Here is a 19,482-nt window from a genome sequence, read left to right as displayed (position 1 = left end):
AGAATTCTGAAGCGAGTTTATTCCCTGAGTTACAAGATTTTGGCAATCTGCAGAATTAATATATCTTGATAGAATAAAGAGCTCTACACAGTTTAAAACTTTTCAGTTACAAACGTAAAACTTCTCAGTGAAAACCCAGAAGGTTTTACTACTAAAATGGGATAGGGGCAAATAACAATTTAGGAAAATATCTAATAAAAAATATGCAAATGGTTAAAAGAGAAAATTTTTGTTATTAAAAGCTACAGGATTTAAAGAGGCTTTTTAGTTCTTCACTTTGTATTGAACACACATACATATTTCTTATTGATATGAATTTGCCAAATTCCTTGGGAAAATTAGTTTTTAGCAAAATAGATGGCCAAGATGTACACAAGACTCCATTGTGACTTACTATCATCATTAATTAAAAGATTTTAGGTAGAAGAAATAGTCAATTTGAAAATAGGAAAGTAAATATTAACTTTCCCAACTTTGCATCAATTTTCAGAGCTAATCCACTTGGTGAAGCGTTGTTTGATAAGGTAAAAATAGCATGGAGCTGGCATACAAGCCAATCTTGTACGCTCAGAAGAACCAAACAGCCTCACTTGATACTTCAAGTTCCATTTTTGTAGACTTAGGCACATAAGCTCATTTAAAACATGGAAGAATATCCACTTCTTCAAACCACAGTCTAACCTGTTCTGTGACGTTTAATAGATGCCTAACCTGCTTTCAGCTCCAACTACCCCATAAAGATTTCTTGTCTCGACCAGCAGGGTTGAAGACATTTTTGAATAAGTTGACTTAAACCACAGTTTATCAGTCAGCTTTGACCACAGCAAAAACAGGTTCTGCGATTGCTAGAAAAGAAATTCATACTTGAGAATTTCTACCCAAGAAATTTATACTTGAGAATTGAGTTATAAAACTCAAAATTATGAACAAATAATAATTCAAATATATCATACTTAAATTTCAATCTTGTTAATTTATTAATGTTTCAGATCGAGAAAAACTTCTTTTTGAAGGACAGAAATGGAGATAATTTTTAAAAAATCTTCAGGAAAGTAATTAACTTCTAATTAGATAATGTTCTCCAAAAGGCAAGACTTTCTTCCCATTTCATTAATGAGATTTATCTTACATAAGGCTCACATTTCTCAAATAAAAATTAAATCCTAATATCACTTCAGAACCTATGCCATTTTCAAGCCACCTCTCACCTAAACTAACCTGTTCATTTCCCCTCCCAATGTTTATTGTGTATGGCTCAGTAAAGACCATCTCCCACTGTTACAATCGTGGAATCTTTTCCCACCAGGATGCTCACTGCTTCAGAGCCAAGTGACCAAATCTCTTCAAACTTCACTGCTTACCGAAGAAAGTCCAAAGCACAAGGGAAGCTACTTGCAGGTTCATAAACAGGAGGGTAAGTACAGGACTCAGAGGTAAGAAGCTAAGATTAATAATACTGTTATTTGGGGAGTTAAGACAGAGCTCAGAAACTTGAACTCTCAGTGAACTTGAGAGTGGGTGCGAGAGAAAGAGAACCAGTCCGTGCAAGACACCAGAGACACCAGAGACAGACTCAGGCTACAGCTCCATTTCACATAAATTCTCCACTCTACTACTGCTCTATTAAGAATTAGATATAAGCCTATTAATTCCCAGTTTGCCTGTAAAAACTTTAAAATCGTCTACCAAGTAGTATATGTAGAAATTTATTTACTGTTTTGAGTTTTCCTCTGAAGTTCTCCAGGCTAACACAACTTGGCCTACTATGTGACACACACAAATAAAGCTTCTGAAAAACATAACTCAATCTACCCAAAAAATTGGTAAAGAAATTGGTACAACCTTTCTTAAAAGAAAAAAGGGGGTGCGGGGAGTGGTGGTATATGTCTTTAATCCCAGCACTCTGGAGGCAGAGGTAGAGAAATCTCTGTGAGTTTGAGGCCAGCTTGGTTTACAGAGCAAGTTTCAGGCCACCCAGGGCTACATAGTAAGACTCTGTCTTTTAAAAAAGAGGAGGAAGGAAGAGGAGAAGAGGAGGAAGGACTCTCAAAGAATTAATTTAAGAGAATTAGTGAAGCCAAGAGCAGTGGGACATGTCTACAGTCCCAGCTTCTGGCTGTACCAGAGTTTGAAACCAGCCTGAACCACCAAGTAAGACATTCCCATCTCAAGAAAGGGGGTAGCGGTAGGCAGAGGCAGGATAGAGCATGTCTATAATCACAGCTCTCTGAAATTCTAGCACTCAGAAGGCTGAAGCAAGAAGGTAGAGCATTCAAAACTAACCTGAGTTAATTAACAAGAATTGGTCTCAAAACACCAACAACAATCATTACTACTTATAACATACACTTTCAATCTTTGAGGGTTAACCACTTTTTTAAAAACTGGGAACTGAATCTTGATGATGACTGATGATGATAATGATGTGTGTAGGTATATGTTGAGTACCAGCGTGCATATGGAGGTCAGAGAACTTTCAGTAGTTTTTCCCTTCTCTGCCCTGTGAGTTCCAAAGATCAATTCAGCTCATCAGACTTGCATAGCAATCACCTCTACCCACTAAGCTATCTTGCCAGTCCCACAAATTCTTTTGAGATCTAAATTAATAACCTAACTATAAATCCTGTATATTAAGATTATACCATACTGTTGCATTGCTAGTCAACTTTAAGTGAAGCATAATGGTGCATGCTTGTAATCCTAGCACTTGGGAAGTAGAGTCTAGAGCAGTGGTTCTCAACCTGTGGGCAGTGACCCCTTTGCCAAACCTCTACCTCCAGAAATATTTAAAATTTATAAAAGTAACAAAATTACAGTTATGATATAGCAATGAAATAATTTTACAGTTGGGAGCATGAGAAACTGTATTAAAGGGTTTCAGCATTAGGAAGGTTGAGAACCACTGCTCTAGAGGATCATGAGTACAAAGTCATTCCTTCTACCCAGGGCTTAAAGCCAGCCTGGGCTACATCATACCCTATCTCAAAAAACAAACAAACAAAACAAAACCAAGAAACTAACTTTAACAAACAGTTGCTGGTCGGTTCTACTATATCTCCAAGATGTCACCTAACCTCTAACAGAGGAATTCCCTCCTGCAAAATGGAAGTGTTCTTCAAAAGACATGTTGAGGAAAATATCCCTATCAAGACCCACATAGCAATTCACTGATCATTAAACTAAGTTCAAGTCTCTCACTTAAACTTTCCTGATGTACTTACTAATTCCAGCTGTTGACACTTTCTCATAGGTGAGATCAAGGTCAATTACTTATATAGGAATTACCCACAGGGTAACTTAGAACTCTAGGGTCAGGTGAAAACGTTACACCGCTAGCCTTGTTCTCCTTTCTCAAGTCTTTCCAAGGATCTTATCCCTTTATCTTCAGCTAAGAATTGTACAGATTCTCACTTCCTGACAGTTTGTAAAGCAGTGTACATAAATATATATATAAACTCAAATATTGCCATTTTTAACCTCTAATGAATGGATTTTACACTTTTTGTTTCCTTTAGTCTGTACAGTAAGCATTATTACAGAGCAAACTGTTTTCAAAAAATATAACCTTTATATAAACTAGACTCTTGCTTTAAAAACATTAATCAAAAGATAAATGCATACTTCCCTTTTGCTACTAAGAAATAAACAACAAGTTCACTCATTGCCCCCAAGGAGTTCCCGAATGAGAAAGATGATATAGACATGACTCACACCTGTTTCTCAGTGGTTTTTTTTCTGGCTTCTATCCTCTCTTCTAATTCTTCCAGTTCGTTTTCCTCATTATCAAGATCGTCATCATCATGTTCATCATCATCAAATTCATCTTCATCAAAACCTTCTTCTTCATCATCCTCTATTTCGGCTCCAGAGTCTTCATCATCGTCGTCATCTTCCTCCTCCTCGTCTTCTTCTTCCTCCTCCTCTTCTTCTTCATCTGTTGCATTTCCTCCACATGTTTTACCCTCCACATTACTTAGATCTGAAATCAAAAGTGCCTGCAAGCCATTCTGTAATTTGATGTATCTGGGGCAGGGAGAACAAAACAAAACACAAAGCATTTTGTTTCAGTAAAAAGAACACACATATGTTTAATACACACACTGAATACTACCTAAGTACCCCCACTTACCCCAAGTTCCAGTTACTCACCATCAACCACGGTCCATACATATTAGTTAATACATTTTTAAATTGTGAACCACTCCATCCAGTTAGGGCATGAATAAAACCTTCATAAAAGCAATAATGATTATTTGTCCTGAGATATAGATATATACATTCTATAGATACAAATCTTTACTGCATATTATACACATACATACACACATATATGTATATATTATCATCTTGGTAGCTGTCAGGTTCTTTTGTTCTTTCGGTTTTGGTTTGGTTTGATATGGATTTTTGAGACAGGATCTATCTACACAGCCCTGGCTGTCCTGGAACTCATTGGGTAGGCCAGGCCAACCCTGAACTCAAATGTGAGCTCTGTCTGACTCTCTTCCCAAGTTCATGCCTGCTATTCTAGTACTGGGAAAACTGAGGCAGAAGGAGTTCCTGAGTTTCAAGACAGCCTGGATCATACAACATAGAAAGCACCTATCTCGACCAATGAATAATCAATTTTTAAAAAATTTGGAGGTTAAGAACATGACCAACCATCTCTCCCAGTCCTTCAGTTAAGAAATAAGCATTTTACCAAAAACAAACCTTCTATCTAGATGGCCTAGAAAAACAGCTCTCCACAGTCAAAGTAGGCATGCCAGGTCAGCACCAAAGCACAACCACACAAATGTGAGCTCACTGGTTTGCCTCTATAAAACGCATTTGACATTGTACAGGTTTTCAAAGCTACTTTTAGAGACTGAAAAAAAGTGACTGTATCTCTAAGAAAACATAATCCCACAGACTCATAGCCCTATAAGTAAATGACTCTTATGTAGTAAAACTGTTATCATTTGATGCCCAGGTGTCTAGTATAACCTGCTCACATTTATACTAATTCTTTTATGCATTCACTCAATAAACATCTATTTAACAACTCCATCACACTACGTTGTCAGACATCACATTACGTTGTCAGACATCACACTACGTTAAAAGAAAAACGCCTAAGACCACATCTTCACCACTAGGTACACACTGTTCAGTAACAGGATCATCAAACTAGCAAACACAGAATATTCTTAAAAGAAGGAAGCAGTCAGGGAAACCTTCTGAAACAAAATACATTTCAGGCAAGCCTTGAAGCCTAGATAGTATTACCCACTGAGGAGACGGCTCAGTGGGTGAAGCACTTGCTATATACACACACGTGAGGATGGAGTTTACATCTCCAGATGGCACGTATGAGCCAATCATGGTAGCTCCATCCTAGTGCTTCTATGGAAGATGGGAGGCCAACACAGAAGACTGCCCAGCAGACTGCCCATGGGCAGCTGGCCTGCCATACTTAGTAGCAACAAGAGACCCTGTCTCAAACCAAGTAGAAGCAAGGACTGGTATCCAAGGTGGTACTCTATTCTTCATAGCATGTACATCCATATAGACAGAAAAGGAAAAATGTGGATTTAATTCCCTACCATATCAAAATCATATTCAAACAATTAAAAAAAGCTAGTGATTATGTTTTGTTTTCTTTAGAGATAAAATTGCAAGATTTGGGGGCTGGAGAGATGGCTCAGTGGTTAAGAGCATTGCCTGCTTTTCCAAAGGTCCTGAGTTAAATTCCCAGCAACCACATGGTGGCTCACAACCATCTGTAAAGAGGTCTGGCGCCCTCTTCTGGCCTTCAGGCATATACACAGAATATTGTATACATAATAAATAAATAAATATTAAAAAAAATTGCAAGATTTGTGGAGCACAAATGGCCATTAGCAGATCATAAATTTTAAAAGTTATAAAAATTTGATCAGATTCATAATGAAAATAAATAAGAAAAACCACAACCACAGATCTAAACACATGATGTGTATTAATTCTCCACCACAACACCAAAAAAAGAAGTCGAAATTTCAGACCAATAAATAAGAAGTATGGAAAAGCTCGGGATAAGATCAATTATTAACTGTGGTGGTTTGAATGGCTCCCATAGGCCAAGGAGTGGCACTATTTGAAAAGATTAGGAGGTGTAGCCTTGTTGGAGAAAGTGTGTCACTGAGGGTAGGCTTGGAAGTTTGAGAAGCCCAAGCCAAGTCCAGTGGTTCTCTCTCTTCCAGTTGCCTGTGGATCTGGATGTAGAACTTTCGGCTACTTCTCCAGTACCATGTCTGCCTGTGAGCTGCCACATTTCCCACCATGATTATAATGGACTAACATCTGAAACTACTGTAAGCAAGCCCCAATTAAACGTTTTCTTTTATAAGAGTTGCTGATAAGTATTGCTTCACAGCAATGGAACACTGACAAAGACCATGAATAACTGAAAAGAATTCAAATGTCTACTGACAAGAGGAGGATTAACTGTGGCTGAGTCACCAGTAGATGCCCCCGCTACACTGGCTTATCATAAAACAAGAAAACATATTTAGCAACAAGCTACAAAACTGGTAATCTTCAGGAAGCAAGTCACAAAGACAGCATACCACAAGAATAAAGCCAAATAAATAAATAAAGCCAAAAGGCAGGCAAGATAAACAAACATTGTTTAGGCACCATTTATATGTGATGAAACCAGAAAAAGGGGTTTACCAATCAAAGCAACGAAATAATACACCAAAAGATTGAAAATAGTGTTAGAAAAAAAAGGCAACATATAAGAAAATAGAAGCAAATCCTAGTTCTTGAGCTCACAGGAAAAGACCAGATGAGAAGACCTCATGCCAAGGACAGCCAACTGCAAGGCAGTCTGGGCTGAAAGGTGTCCCTGACCACTCCATCACCAGTCAACCCTGTTCTCGTCAATCCTCTTTACCTGTGTCGGCAACATTTGTCACTACTTTTAAAACACTTTTTCTGACTCAATAGAAAATTACAAAGATTTTTTCCCTCCCATATTTGCTATCATCTGGCAAGTACCAAACATTTAAGAAATATTTGCTGAATAGACAAAACAATGTTAATAGCTGAGAGTGTTGGCACATGTCTGGTAACCCTAGCCTAAGGAGGGAGACAGGGGGATCCTAATTCAAGGCCAGTCTGAGATTCATAATGAGCCGGGCGATGGTGGCGCACGCCTTTAATCCCAGCACTCGGGAGGCAGAGGCAGGCGGATCTCTGTGAGTTCGAGACCAGCCTGGTCTATAAGAGCTAGTTCCAGGACAGGCTCCAAAACCCAGAGAAACCCTGTCTCGAAAAAACCAAAAAAAAAAAAAAAAAAAGAAAATAAACACTAAAGTTATTTAATAGATTCAATGATTGTGGGAAATGTTAAACCTTTCTTTTTTGTATCTAAATTCCTACAACGATCATATAATATTCATATTTATTATTATTTAATATCATTTAACTATTAAAAATCAAAGAATACAAAAGTTCTATCTTCCTTTTCTATATACATTTATACAAAAAATAATTTTAGGTTAAGAATAGAGGTGCTGTTTTTAGTGGGCTTTTTCTCTTAAAGACAAAATTATACAATGTTTTTTGACCATTAGTTCTAACTCAATAATAAGTTTCTACATCACTGTAAAAACACAACCTCCCTGTAACACCAGCACTCAGGCACACTGTCATTATTTCAAAGCCAGCCTGGTTTACAGAGCAATTCCAGACCCTCTCTCAAAATTTAAAAAAAGAAAGGAGCACTTATCTTTCTATAACTTGAATATCTTCATTGTAGAACTATACCACAACATAATCCTTAAAACTGTTGCCAACGTTTTGCTATTACAAAACCCATGCTGCAACCTGGACATGGTGGCACAGCTCTACACCCAGCTTTCGGAGGCAGCAGCAGGAAAATCACAAGTTAAAAAAAAAAACAACAAAAAAAAGAAAACAATAACCTTATACAAATATCATTCAGTAACTATAACTATATAGCTAATATTTAAATGCTTACTTTACACTAAACAGAAGCTTTACGGTATTGCCATTGGTTATTAGTTCTATAACCTGTACTTCCTGTTTTGTAACTTGACTATTTATATTTATTTTCTAGGAAATAAACATTTTTTAGAAACTGGCCAGATATAAATTTAACCTAAGAAATTTCTGGGAAAAAATATTCCTAAGAGTTCTACAGAAATGCCCAGCAGTCATGCCTTCACATACTCTATAAATAGTATTAGAGAATCTACAAGTGCTAGGCACAGGGCAGCTAAAGCAGACAGTTCTCCATATTCATGAAGTTTTAGTCTGCAAACATAAATTGAGTTAGTAGGGGAACAGCTAAAAGAAAACTGAAGGGTTGGAAAGATGGCTCAGTGGATAAGAGCACTTGTAGCTCTTCCAGAGGACCTGGGTTAGATTCCAGCAAGCCTCACAACCTCCTGGAACCGTAGTCAGGGCACTCTTCTGGCCTCTGTGAGCACCAGGCACGCACAAGGTGCACAGACAGATACACACACAATACACTCAAACACATAAAATATTTTAAAGATTTCAAAATCAAAACAATCTAGGTGCTACAGCACACACCTTTAATCCCAGCACTCAGGAAGCAGAGGGGCGGATCACAACGAGTTTGAGGCCAGCCTGGTCTACAGAGCGAGTTCCAGGACAGACAGGGAGACAGGGCTACCTACACAGGGAAACCCTGTCTCAAGAAAACAACAAAAAGTGAAAAGGGAGCATACAGCATACCACTTAGGGGAAACCTGGTGCCATCTGTGCCAATGTACACCCTACGCAACGTACAACTTTGCCTTTTAAGCCAGTTTTGACACTTCCTAAGAATTTAAGCAGCAGCCTTCAGATTAATCTTAAAACATCATTCTCCCTACGCCATTTTTCAAAGAATCCACAAATTCTTACTGGCATTCACCAACTGTCGCCTATTCTCTTCCGTATTCTCTGCATCAGCTATCAAACATCTAACCAATACCCTGCTTTTCCATTTCTGTGATAAACACCATTACCAAAAGCAACCTAAAGAGGAAAGGGTTTACTTCATCTTACCAGCTTATCATCATGAAGGGAAGTTCAGGCAGGAACCTGGAGACAGGAAAAGAAGCACAGACCAAGAAAGATCACTGCTTACTGGCTTGCCTCCCATGGCTTGGACAGTCTGCTTTCTTATACAACCTGCCCTGGGATAGTGCTGCCCACAGTGTGTTGGATCCTCCCAAATCAACTGTTAATCAAGAAAATGCCCCACAAACTTTCCTATAGGCCAATCTAATGGAAACATTTTCTCAATAGGGGTTCCTGCCTTCTTTCCAGTTGTCTCTAGCGTGTATAAAGTTGACAAAAAAAAATAAACAAAAGAAAACAGCAGGGGGCTGGAGAGATGGCTCAGTGGTTAAGAGCACTGTCTGCTCTCCCAGAGGTCCTGAGTTCAATTCCCAGCAACCACATGGTGGTTCACAACCATCTGTAATGAGATCTGGCGCCCACTTCTGGCGTGCGGGCATATATGGAGGCAGAATGTTGTATACATAATAAATAAATAATAAATTTAAAAAAGGGGCTGGTGGGATGGCTCGGCGGTTAAGAGCATTGCCTGCTCTTCCGAAGGTCCTGAGTTCAATTCCCGGCAACCACATGGTGGCTCACAACCATCTGTAATGAGGTCTAGTGCCCTCTTCTGGCCTTCAGGCATACACGCAGAAAGGATATTGTATACTAAATAAATAAATAAATATTTTTTAAAAAAATAAAATAAATTTAAAAAAAAACAGCAAAAACAAAAAACAAACCAGTAAAACTGACCCCTTGTCAACTTGGCATACAAATACATCACTATTAAACCATAACCTTTCCTTTCTTGTTTATCTCTAAGCTCTCATGTTACTATCACAATACACAATATAACTTTTTAAAGTCCACAGACTTTAAAAAAAAATTCATTTTTGTTTTTGTTTGGCTTGGTTTTTCCTTTAGATTTGGTTTTATTTAGGGGAGAGGTTGCAAGGGCAGAGAGAGGCCTGGAGGGACAGGAGGATAAATGGGATCAGAATGAATGATGTGGAATTCACAAAGAATCAAGAAAAGTAAAAAATTTTTTAAAATTTCAACACTGTACAAGTTCAGGCTCTTCAAAATATTCAACCTCTCTTTAAAAATCCAAAGTATCTCAACTGTGGCTTCTGTAAAATCAAAAGTAAGTTACATATTTCATATTCCAAGAGGGAAGAACCAGGGCAGTTACAATTAAATCAAAGCACAACCAACATCCAGCACTGCAAATTAAATCCTATTAGCCCCATGACATGGTATTTGATAATGACTTCCCGGGCTCCAAAGAGCTTAGACAGCCCACTTTTCTGTCATTCACAGCACACAAAGCTCATCCCGCAGGCTCAGGCTAGTTCCAGTCCACAGCTACTGTAGTTTGTGGTGGTCATCCCATATTTCTGACATCTCCAACATGTTGGGGTCTCCACTACAACTGAGGCTGAACCTTCTCCAATGAACTGCCTGGCCTCTCAGCATGCACTCTCATCCTGTCACCTGGCGCCAAACCTCAGCAGCTCTCCATGACCCTTCAAGTGGGAGTATCCGCTTAAGATGCAGCCTTAGCCATTCTCTGGACTGCAGCTTCTGCGTGCTGACCCTAAGGAAACACCTTGCAGATTTCACTTCAGTGACTCCAGTCTCATATTCATCATTGCTGATACTTCAGCAACAGCTAACCAGCATCAACGCCCACTGAAGAAATGGTTTTACTTCACTGGTACCAGTCTCTAGTAAATCAGAGCTGACTCTTAAGCCCCAGCTGCCAAAACCACAGATTCTTAATTCAAAATATCACACAAATAGCCTCAATAGAGTCTTTGAGGGACACTCAAACTTCCCAAGTCAGCTTCCTATCACCTATCTGCACCTCTCTCAACATTCTTATCTTCCAAGATCACCTACAGCAGTCCATTATTCTTTGAGCATTCAAGGGCTTTTCCTTTTTTAAAAAAAATATTTATTTATTTTTTTATATATACAATATTCTGTCTGTGTGTATACCTGAAGGCCAGAAGAGGGCGCCAGACCTCTTTACAGATGGTTGTGAGCCACCATGTGGTTGCTGGGAATTGAACTCAGGACCTTTGGAAGAACAGGCAATGCTCTTAACCACTGAGCCATCTCTCCAGCCCTCAAGGGCTTTTCCAATCGGAGTTCCAAACACAATCCTCCCAAACAACATGATCAGGTCTATCACAGCAACAGTCCAATCTCTGGTACCAGCTTCTTCCCTAGTTTGCTTTCTATTGCTATCATAATGAATACCATGACCAAAAGCAACTTAGGGAGGACAGGGTTTGTTTCATACCACAGCTTACTGTGCATCATGAAGGGAAGCTTGAGCAGGAACCTGGAAGCAGGAACTAAAGCAGAGACGATGGAGGATCAGCGCTTACTGCTTTGCCCTCCAAGGCTTGCCCAGGGTCACCTGCCAAAGGATCTGCCCACAGTGGGCTAGATCCTCCTACATCGACCATCAACCTAGAAAATGCCCCACAGACTTTTCCGACATTTTCTCAACAGCAGTTTTCTCTTGTGAGATGACCCTAGCTTGTGTCAGGTGACAAGACTAGCCAGCACAACTAAGCAAAGTTTTCTTCATACTTGCCACTGCTTCCACTCACAATCTAGCCAAACAGATACATGGCCATGCCTACGGGGAGCGAATCACCTCATGTGCACACTACTTCATTTACACGCTCTCCAATTTCTCCACTCCTTCTTCCACTGCACAGATTTTCTATCCCTTCAAAAACCACAGATTCCATAGATATTATGGATCTTGTCACTTCCCAGACATCTAAGGATTGCCTTCCCCTTTAAATTTTTTGGTTTTTTTTTTTTCGAGACAGGGTTTCTCTGTGGTTTTGGAGCCTGTCCTGGAACTAGCTCTTGTAGACCAGCCTGGTCTCGAACTCACAGAGATCCGCCTGCCTCTGCCTCCCAAGTGCTGGGATTAAAGGCGTGCGCCACCACCGCCCGGCTTCCCTTTAAATTTTTTAAAGGTGAAACATGTAATCTCTTCCACCCTGAAAAAGCTCTCCCTCTATTCTAGGCACCGCATTATCCTAAAAATTCTCATCCCTTCCACCTTAAACAGTCTTCTTGGGCTACAAATGGCTCAGCAATTAAGAGCACAGAGAACCAGAATTCAATTCTCATCACCCATATGGTGGCTCACAACTGTCTGTAACTCCAGTCCCAGGGGGCCCGCTATGGGTACCAGGAACATATGTGATGCACAAACAAATTCAGGTAAAACACCCATAGACATTTAAAAAAAATATTTTACTCTTCTTGGGGCGCTGGGAGTATAGCTCAGTTGGTAGTTTGCCTGACACTCACAAGGCCCTGGGTTTGAGCCCCAACACTGCATAAACTAGATAGGGGAGCAAATGCCTATAATTCTAGCCCTTGAGAAGTCGAGGTAGGAAGATCTGAAGTTCAAAGTCATTCTTGGTTACATAACATTAAGGCTAATTTGGAATATATGAAACTCTGTAGGGTAGGTAGGTAGATATAGACAAACAGACTTAAAAAAATATTGAAAAAATCTCCCTGGTGGCCTAAAATTTCATCCTTCCCATTTACTCTTTAAAACAGTATAACATGGCTTCTGCCTCCTTATTATTTCTTTAAAAGTATTTTTAGAAGGAATATTTTCTTAGGTCTCAGTCTTCTGTTAATGCACAGTATCAAGTATGAGGATTACTGACAATCACTCCTTGCTAAAGTGTTCTCTTTCAGTGGGTCTTCATTTAAGTTTTCCTTCTGCTTCTTCCTGTCAGCTTCTATTTCAGTTTTTTAGGATAGCTCTGCCCTCTCTCTCCTCTCTCTCTCCTCTCTCTCTCTCCCTCTCTCTCTCTCTCTCTCTCTCTCTCTCTCTCTCTCTCTCTCTCTCTTTTTCGAGACAGGGTTTCTCTGTAGCTTTGGAGCCTGTCCTGGAACTAGCTCTGTAGACCAGGCTGGCCTCGAACTCACAGAGATCCGCCTGCCTCTGCCTCCCGAGTGCTGGGATTAAAGATGTTGCACCACCGCTGCCCAGCCCTCTGCGTGTCTCTTAAAGGTCCTGAGAGATTAACCTGCTCAAGGTGACATAGCTTAGACTGGAAACTGGAAACACAGTGACTTTACATATAACACCATTGCACTCCATTTTAGGGTCTGCTCAATGACTCTACCACTGCAGTTACACAGCCCCAAATTATGTCCTCTTCTGACCTCTAAGGGCTCCAGGCACACACATGGTATACATGCATTCATGCAGACAAAACATTCATTCACAGAAATTTTAAAATCTAAAGTAAACAAATAAATTTTTAATGGGATTGGAGTGTAGATTCAGTTTCAGACCAAGAAATTGAATATTTCTAAGTTCTTAGAATTTATATACAAGTAAGTACAAAATGATTTATTTTTATAACTCTAAGGGCCTATGATCACACTATTAATTTGTATGTGTACATAAAAAGGAAATTAATCCCTAATATATTCAATGAAGCACTGATCAGACCACTGGATTTTAGTAAAAAAAAAAAAAAGTAATTCAATACAAATTCTCTTAATTTTTAATATAAGTCTGCCTTCTGATAACTTGTATTTGTCTAAGGTTTCTGCTTCTAAGCAAATCACCTTACTACTAAACTAGGAAATCAGCACATATTAGTGTCCTCACTGTAGCTGGACTGTGTTCTTTCTGTTCAGCATCATGTAACAGTAAACAACGTAAAGCAATACTCTGAAACAGCCCGCACCTCACTCTCTAAGCTTTCCTTTCTGTAGTAAGCTGGTACAACAGGTACGTGGCAAGCCAGACCGACCACTGTGCTAAAACCAATCCCAAGAGGACAGAACCAACTCTGCAATTTGTCATCTGGCCTACACAAACACATGCATACATGCACGCACCTGCACACACACACAATTAAATAAATGTAATCCTGGAGGTATCCAGGAGATATTGCCAACATTTCAAAAAGGCTAAATACAAATTATATATACAAAGAAATAAAATTCTGTTAACTAGTAATAAATACAAACTGATAAATCTTTTTTTTGTTGTTGTTGTTTTTTGTTTTTTTTGAGACAGGGTTTCTCTGTGGATCTTTGGAACCTGTTTGGAACTTGTTCTGTATATCAGGGTGGTCTTGAACTCACAGAGATCTGCCTGCCTTTGCATCCTGAGTGGTGGGATTAAAGGCGTGCACCACCACCAACTGACTCAAATTGATAGATCTTTGATGGCATCATTTCACCATAATATTTCTCTAAACAGGTCTAGCACTCATTCATATATTCAAGACTTACTACGATGGCTATGTACTAGAATAGATCTTGGATGAAGTCCTACAGAGGCACAATGGAAAGAATCCGTTTGGGATAAAAAGGTGTGGCACAAGTTAACATCTATATGCAAGTATTATAAAAGGTAATTCAGTTCTGGAGGCTGAAGGTATTTGATATGCTTGTTTCTCGATACAAAACATCACAGAAATTAAAGATCTAAGTTTTATCATCTTTATTTTAAAGTAACAAAAATGAAAGACTTTTTTTCAGAAGTCAAACTGACAATGTGGTAGTGCACGCCTATAATCCCAGCAACTCAGAATCAACCTAGCCTACATAGTTAGTTTTAGACCAGCCAGAGTTAGAGAGCACCCCCACCAAAAGAAAAAAATTAAAAAAAAAAATCCCATCTGAAACTTCAGTACATAAAAAAAAAGTTAAAGGGGGATGAAAAGGGGAAGGTTGGGATTTAACAAAGAACATGAGACAGAGATGCAACAATTTACTCACTGTGACTCTTAAGTGTCATCTCTGTCAATCAGGCGGTGGTGCCGCACTTAATCCCAGCACTGGGGAGGCAGAGGCAGGCGGACCTCTGTGAGTTCAAGGCCAGCCTGGAGAGAGAAACCCTGTCTTTAAAAAAAAAAGGCGTTATCTCTGTTCTTTTTTGTACGTTCTTTACTCAGAGTAACTTTTTAAAGAATTATCCCTGCCTTTTTTTGTTTGGTTTGGGCTTTTTTGTGGATTTTTGCTTGTTTGTTTGAGACAGTGTTTCTCTGTGTAACCCTGGCTTTCCTGGAACTTGATTTGTAGAGCAGGCTGGTCTTGAACTCAGCGATCCTCCTGCCTCTGCCTCCTGAGTGCTGGGATTAAAGTTGTGCGTCCCTACATCCAGCTGCATTCTCTCTTTTTTGAAGTATTCCTTTTCCTTGTACCACAAACTAGCTCAGGAGTTTATTCAGGTTGGGTCTGAGTCACCATTCATTACAGATGACTGGAACACCGGAGGATTAGAAGGGATTTTACAAGCCACCATTCAACCAATTGAAGTCCAAGTTCTTTCTCATACACTTTTGGAAGAAGCTATCTGGCTCCTCTAGCGTATCACTTCCTACTGTTGTAGGAGGCCACTAGTTAGTTCCCGGCTGCTCAGTCCCGAAATAATACAGAAACCATATTATTTGTAATACTGTTTGGCCAATAGCTTAAGTATATTTCTGGCTAACATTTACATCTTTAAACTAGCCCATCTCCATTAATCTGTGTATCGCCATGTGGCTGTGGCTTACCGGCAACTTTTCAGCACATTTCTGGTGGCAGCTCCATAGCTTCTCCTTGACTCCACCTTCTTTATCCCAGCATTCAGTTTAGTTTTCCCCACCTACCTCTACTCTGCCCTATCAGGCCAAGCCAGTTTCTTATTTCATTAACCAATAAAAGCAACACATATCCTACTTTATTTTTTAATCTACTCTAACATATATACTTCTATTAGGAATTCCATAAACTTTAGGTCCCTGATTTTGCTTCCCCTTCCCTAGTTCGTTTTTTGAGCCAGGGTCTTATGTATCCCAAGCTATATAAGCAAGGATGACTCCTGACTTCTGATTCTCCTCTCTCCACCTCCCCAGTGCTGGGATTAAAGGGGTACCCTGCCATGCCCCACTCTCATTTTCCTTTTTTAAATGTCTATATCCTCCTACACTGTGAGTTTAATCATCTTAGTATGCCACCTTGGGCAAAATGTTATTTATTGTAATATATATGACCAATGTGCAGAAATGCTACCTTGGCACCTGGCACACATAGTTAGTAATCATTTCTTAAGTAAATTTGCAAAAAAAAAAAATAAGGCCAATGAACACATTTAAAGCAACAAAACAGCATCTGACATTGAGCTATTATTAGGTAACTTTGGAAGAACAGGAAACAAAAAAACACTAAAGCCTGTATTGACAATTTAATCTGAGAGGCAAAAACCAAGCAACATTATTACTTTCTATGTGTTCACTTGCATGTTACAATTACATCTTTGACAAGAGAAGTTAACCCTAATTTATAAAGATACCTTGACCTGACCCTGACAGCCAGGAAGGAGGGAGGGAGGGAGGGAGGGAGGGAGGGAGGGAGGGAGGGAGGGAGGGAGGGAGGGAGGGAGAGAGAGAGAGAGAGAGAGAGAGAGAGAGAGAGATTAAACTGGTCTTGAAGTGGGGGCTGTGTCACTGTTTTCTGGACCTGAGTTTCAGTTTGTAAAACAGGAGAACAGGAGTAGGGGAAAGTAGAAAAGATGATCTCTAGGCTTCTTTTCTGCTCTGTAACACACTGTAGGCTTATAATAAATTTCAACCTAGACTACTTAGGCTTCTAACTCAACATGAATAAGAACCTCATAAAATATCAGCAAACAGAGCAACTGGCTTTTATGTCAGATGACCAGTCTCATTCAAGCTCTGATATTATTTAGCTGCCTAATTCTAAAGAAAGAAAACCTCTCTGGGCTTCAATTTCCTCAGCCAGTAAAGCAGAGCTGTTAGATAATATGAACTACTTTCAAATACAAGATAGCCACATTTTCGGAAACAAACTATCATGTTTATCCAGGTGGAGACTGTGTTACCATTTATTACAGATTGAAACACGGGATTAGACAGGATTTTACAAGCCTACCATTCACCAACTGAGGCCCAAGTCCTCTTTAATACATTTTTTTTTAAGAAGTCGTCTAGCCATTCCAGTTATGGCAAACTACCCACAGTCACAAGCCACTCCATCTTAGACCAGCTATGCTGTAAAAGTTCTTTTATTAAGGCCACACCATCCTCTTCATAAATTTCACTCCGTTTTACCTATTTTCCTTACGGGACTCTCATATATCTTTGGATTGAAACAGAATAGAAATAACAGTCACATCTCAAATAGCCTCTTTTCCAAAATTAAGATCGCCAACTGTCAAACTTTCCTAGTATCACACCAAATTCCCCTTATCATCCATCCTGTCTTCCCAATGAAAACCTCAGTTCTTACTTTAAGGAAAGTCAAAATTAGCCGGGCGATAGTGGCGCACACCTTTAATCCATCACTCGGGAGGCAGAGGCAGGCGGATCTGTGAGTTCGAGGCCAGCCTGGTCTACAGAGTTAGTTCCAGCACAGCCAGAGCTACACAGAGACTTCTTTGGAACACCCCAAATTGCCCTTGCCACCTGCACCCAAGCAAACATTTAGAATGAGAGTAATAACGCCCTGTTGCTCCTCCGGGGAGACTCGGAGACCAGAAGTCATGGCAGCACCAACCGAAGCCCGCACCCTGTTCTCCCCAGTCCGAGCCTCGTCCCTCACCGGTACTGCTTGGGGTCGCTGGGAGACTTAATGATCTCAGGGTCGCCGGCATTACTGTGAGACCCGCTCCGTCCCTCCTCCTCAGATTCATCCGCTCCTAAACGAGCAACCCGGCCGCTCTCGCCCGAGTCCTGTCCATTGGGTTGCAGGTCTGGGCAGCTGTAGGTGGACTTCGCCTTGTTTCTTCCCGGCATGGTCAGCGTGGGAACGGGTCTCGCAGATTCTTCACACAGACCCCGTGCTCCGGTCCGCCCCAGAGCAGTCAGCTCCCGCCCGGCCTCACACCACAACTTCCTCCCGGTGGCACAGACTGCAGCAACCGTGACTCTCCTCAGCATTCACCAGCAAGTCGTGGCGCTGCACATCCCGCTCCCCAGGCCCACCTCCTCCTCCTACTCCTCCAGCCACTCCTCCTCCTCCGCGTCCCAGGGGCGGCGGCGGCGGCCGGCGTTGTTGCTGCCGCAGCCGCTGGGGAGGACAGGCCTGAACCCCTCCTCCAACCCAACCTCGCTCACACCGACTTCCTTCATCCCACCCTCCTGACAGCCAATGACGCTGTGGATTCTAGCCAGTCACAAGGCGGAACAGACGTCACGTTTGCCCAATTAGCCAATGGGAGCCGGGAAGGAGAGGGACCAATGGGAACCGGCCGGGTTCCTGACGCACCCAGAGAGCATTTCGAAACCTGACGTGGGCGGGGCGAAGGGAAAGAGGCGGAAGATGACGGGAGAAGGTTGGCTGCGTTTGTGACGTGCGCCGGCGACTCTGTTAGGAAAACCGCGTAGCGCTCCGCGGCTCTGAGAAAATATTCCCCAGCGAGACGACGCCGGAGTGAGCCGCGATAGTGGGGCTTGATCTTCCTCCTCATTTGCGATGTATTTCTTATCCTTCGGCTCTCAGAGTGACTCAGCAAGTCTTTTTTAAAGAAGCGGAGCCCCGGAAGTCTTTTCCAACCCTGTCCTGAGATGAACGCTGTTCTTGTGGGTCACTCAGCACCGGAAATAACAACTGCACCTATCCATCCTGTAGACGCCAAGCTGTTGGTTCTTTTCTCACCCCAAATCCGAAAGAGTCCCTAAAAGATCAGTTTGGTTATCTCACTCCTGTATGCGAAATGGTTTTGTTTTGTTTTTCTTTTTTTGTTTTGTTTTAAGCTTTCCCGTAGAATGGAACCCTCAGCCTGCCTTTTAAGTTTAGTCAACTTTTGCTGAAAAGACTGCCCGCCCTCCAGTGACTTTCCCAAGTTTTGTTGTTGGCCAGAGCCATTGCTGAGACTGGAACAGACACACTATAAATAAAAAGCAGTTGAAAAGATACAGTATACGGATACTATTAGATAATGACATCATACCATATACAGAAAATAAACGTTTTCAGCATGAATAAACAGAGGGGAGGGGGACTTGAAACCGGTAGATGCATTAGTGGTCGACTTTCCTGCCTCTGAATTTCAGGTGCTGAGGATAGAGTCATAAACAAAACACAAATCATTACAGGTGTGGTGGTAGCCCATGCCTTGTAACTCAGCACTCAGGGAGGCAAGAGGCAGGTGAATCTCTCTTGAGTTCGAGGCCAGCCTGGTTTACATAGCAGTTCAAAGCTAGCTGGAGCTACCTATTGAGACCCTGCCTCCAAAACAAATAAAATCTTTGTTTTCTTGAAGTTTACTGTCTTATGTAAAGAAACAGATACGTTCAAAAGCAATAAATGCTAAGACTACAGTACAGGATAGGAAGAGAACGTGTTGGGGAGGTGTGGGGCAGAAGTGTTTGAACATGTTGAGAGATCCCAGTGTTA

At 40.8% G+C, this 19,482-nt stretch overlaps 1 protein-coding gene across 2 annotated transcripts in view; it reads right to left on the bottom strand.

Moving 5' to 3' along the window:
• Nucleotides 1-18,236, bottom strand: part of Nrdc (nardilysin convertase) — a 69,531-nt gene extending 51,295 nt beyond the window's left edge. Inside the window, exons 1-3 of one of the 2 annotated variants that reach the window (XM_075946303.1) lie at nucleotides 17,686-18,224; nucleotides 3,714-4,023; nucleotides 712-845 (exon numbers count right to left, since the gene is read on the bottom strand). In XM_075946303.1, coding sequence (XP_075802418.1) covers nucleotides 712-845; nucleotides 3,714-4,023; nucleotides 17,686-18,023 — 782 coding nt within the window. In that variant the 5' untranslated portion in view covers nucleotides 18,024-18,224. Of the gene's footprint in view, nucleotides 1-711; nucleotides 846-3,713; nucleotides 4,024-17,685 lie in introns of both variants that reach the window. The other variant, XM_075946301.1, reaches the window with a different exon arrangement.
• Between the last annotated feature and the right edge of the window lie 1,246 nt (nucleotides 18,237-19,482).

The sequence above is a fragment of the Microtus pennsylvanicus genome, chromosome 13 (genome assembly GCF_037038515.1).
Source record: "Microtus pennsylvanicus isolate mMicPen1 chromosome 13, mMicPen1.hap1, whole genome shotgun sequence".
NCBI lineage: Eukaryota > Metazoa > Chordata > Mammalia > Rodentia > Cricetidae > Microtus > Microtus pennsylvanicus.
The sequence above is the reverse complement of the archived record's forward strand: the minus strand, read 5'-3'. Positions and strand labels throughout refer to the sequence as shown.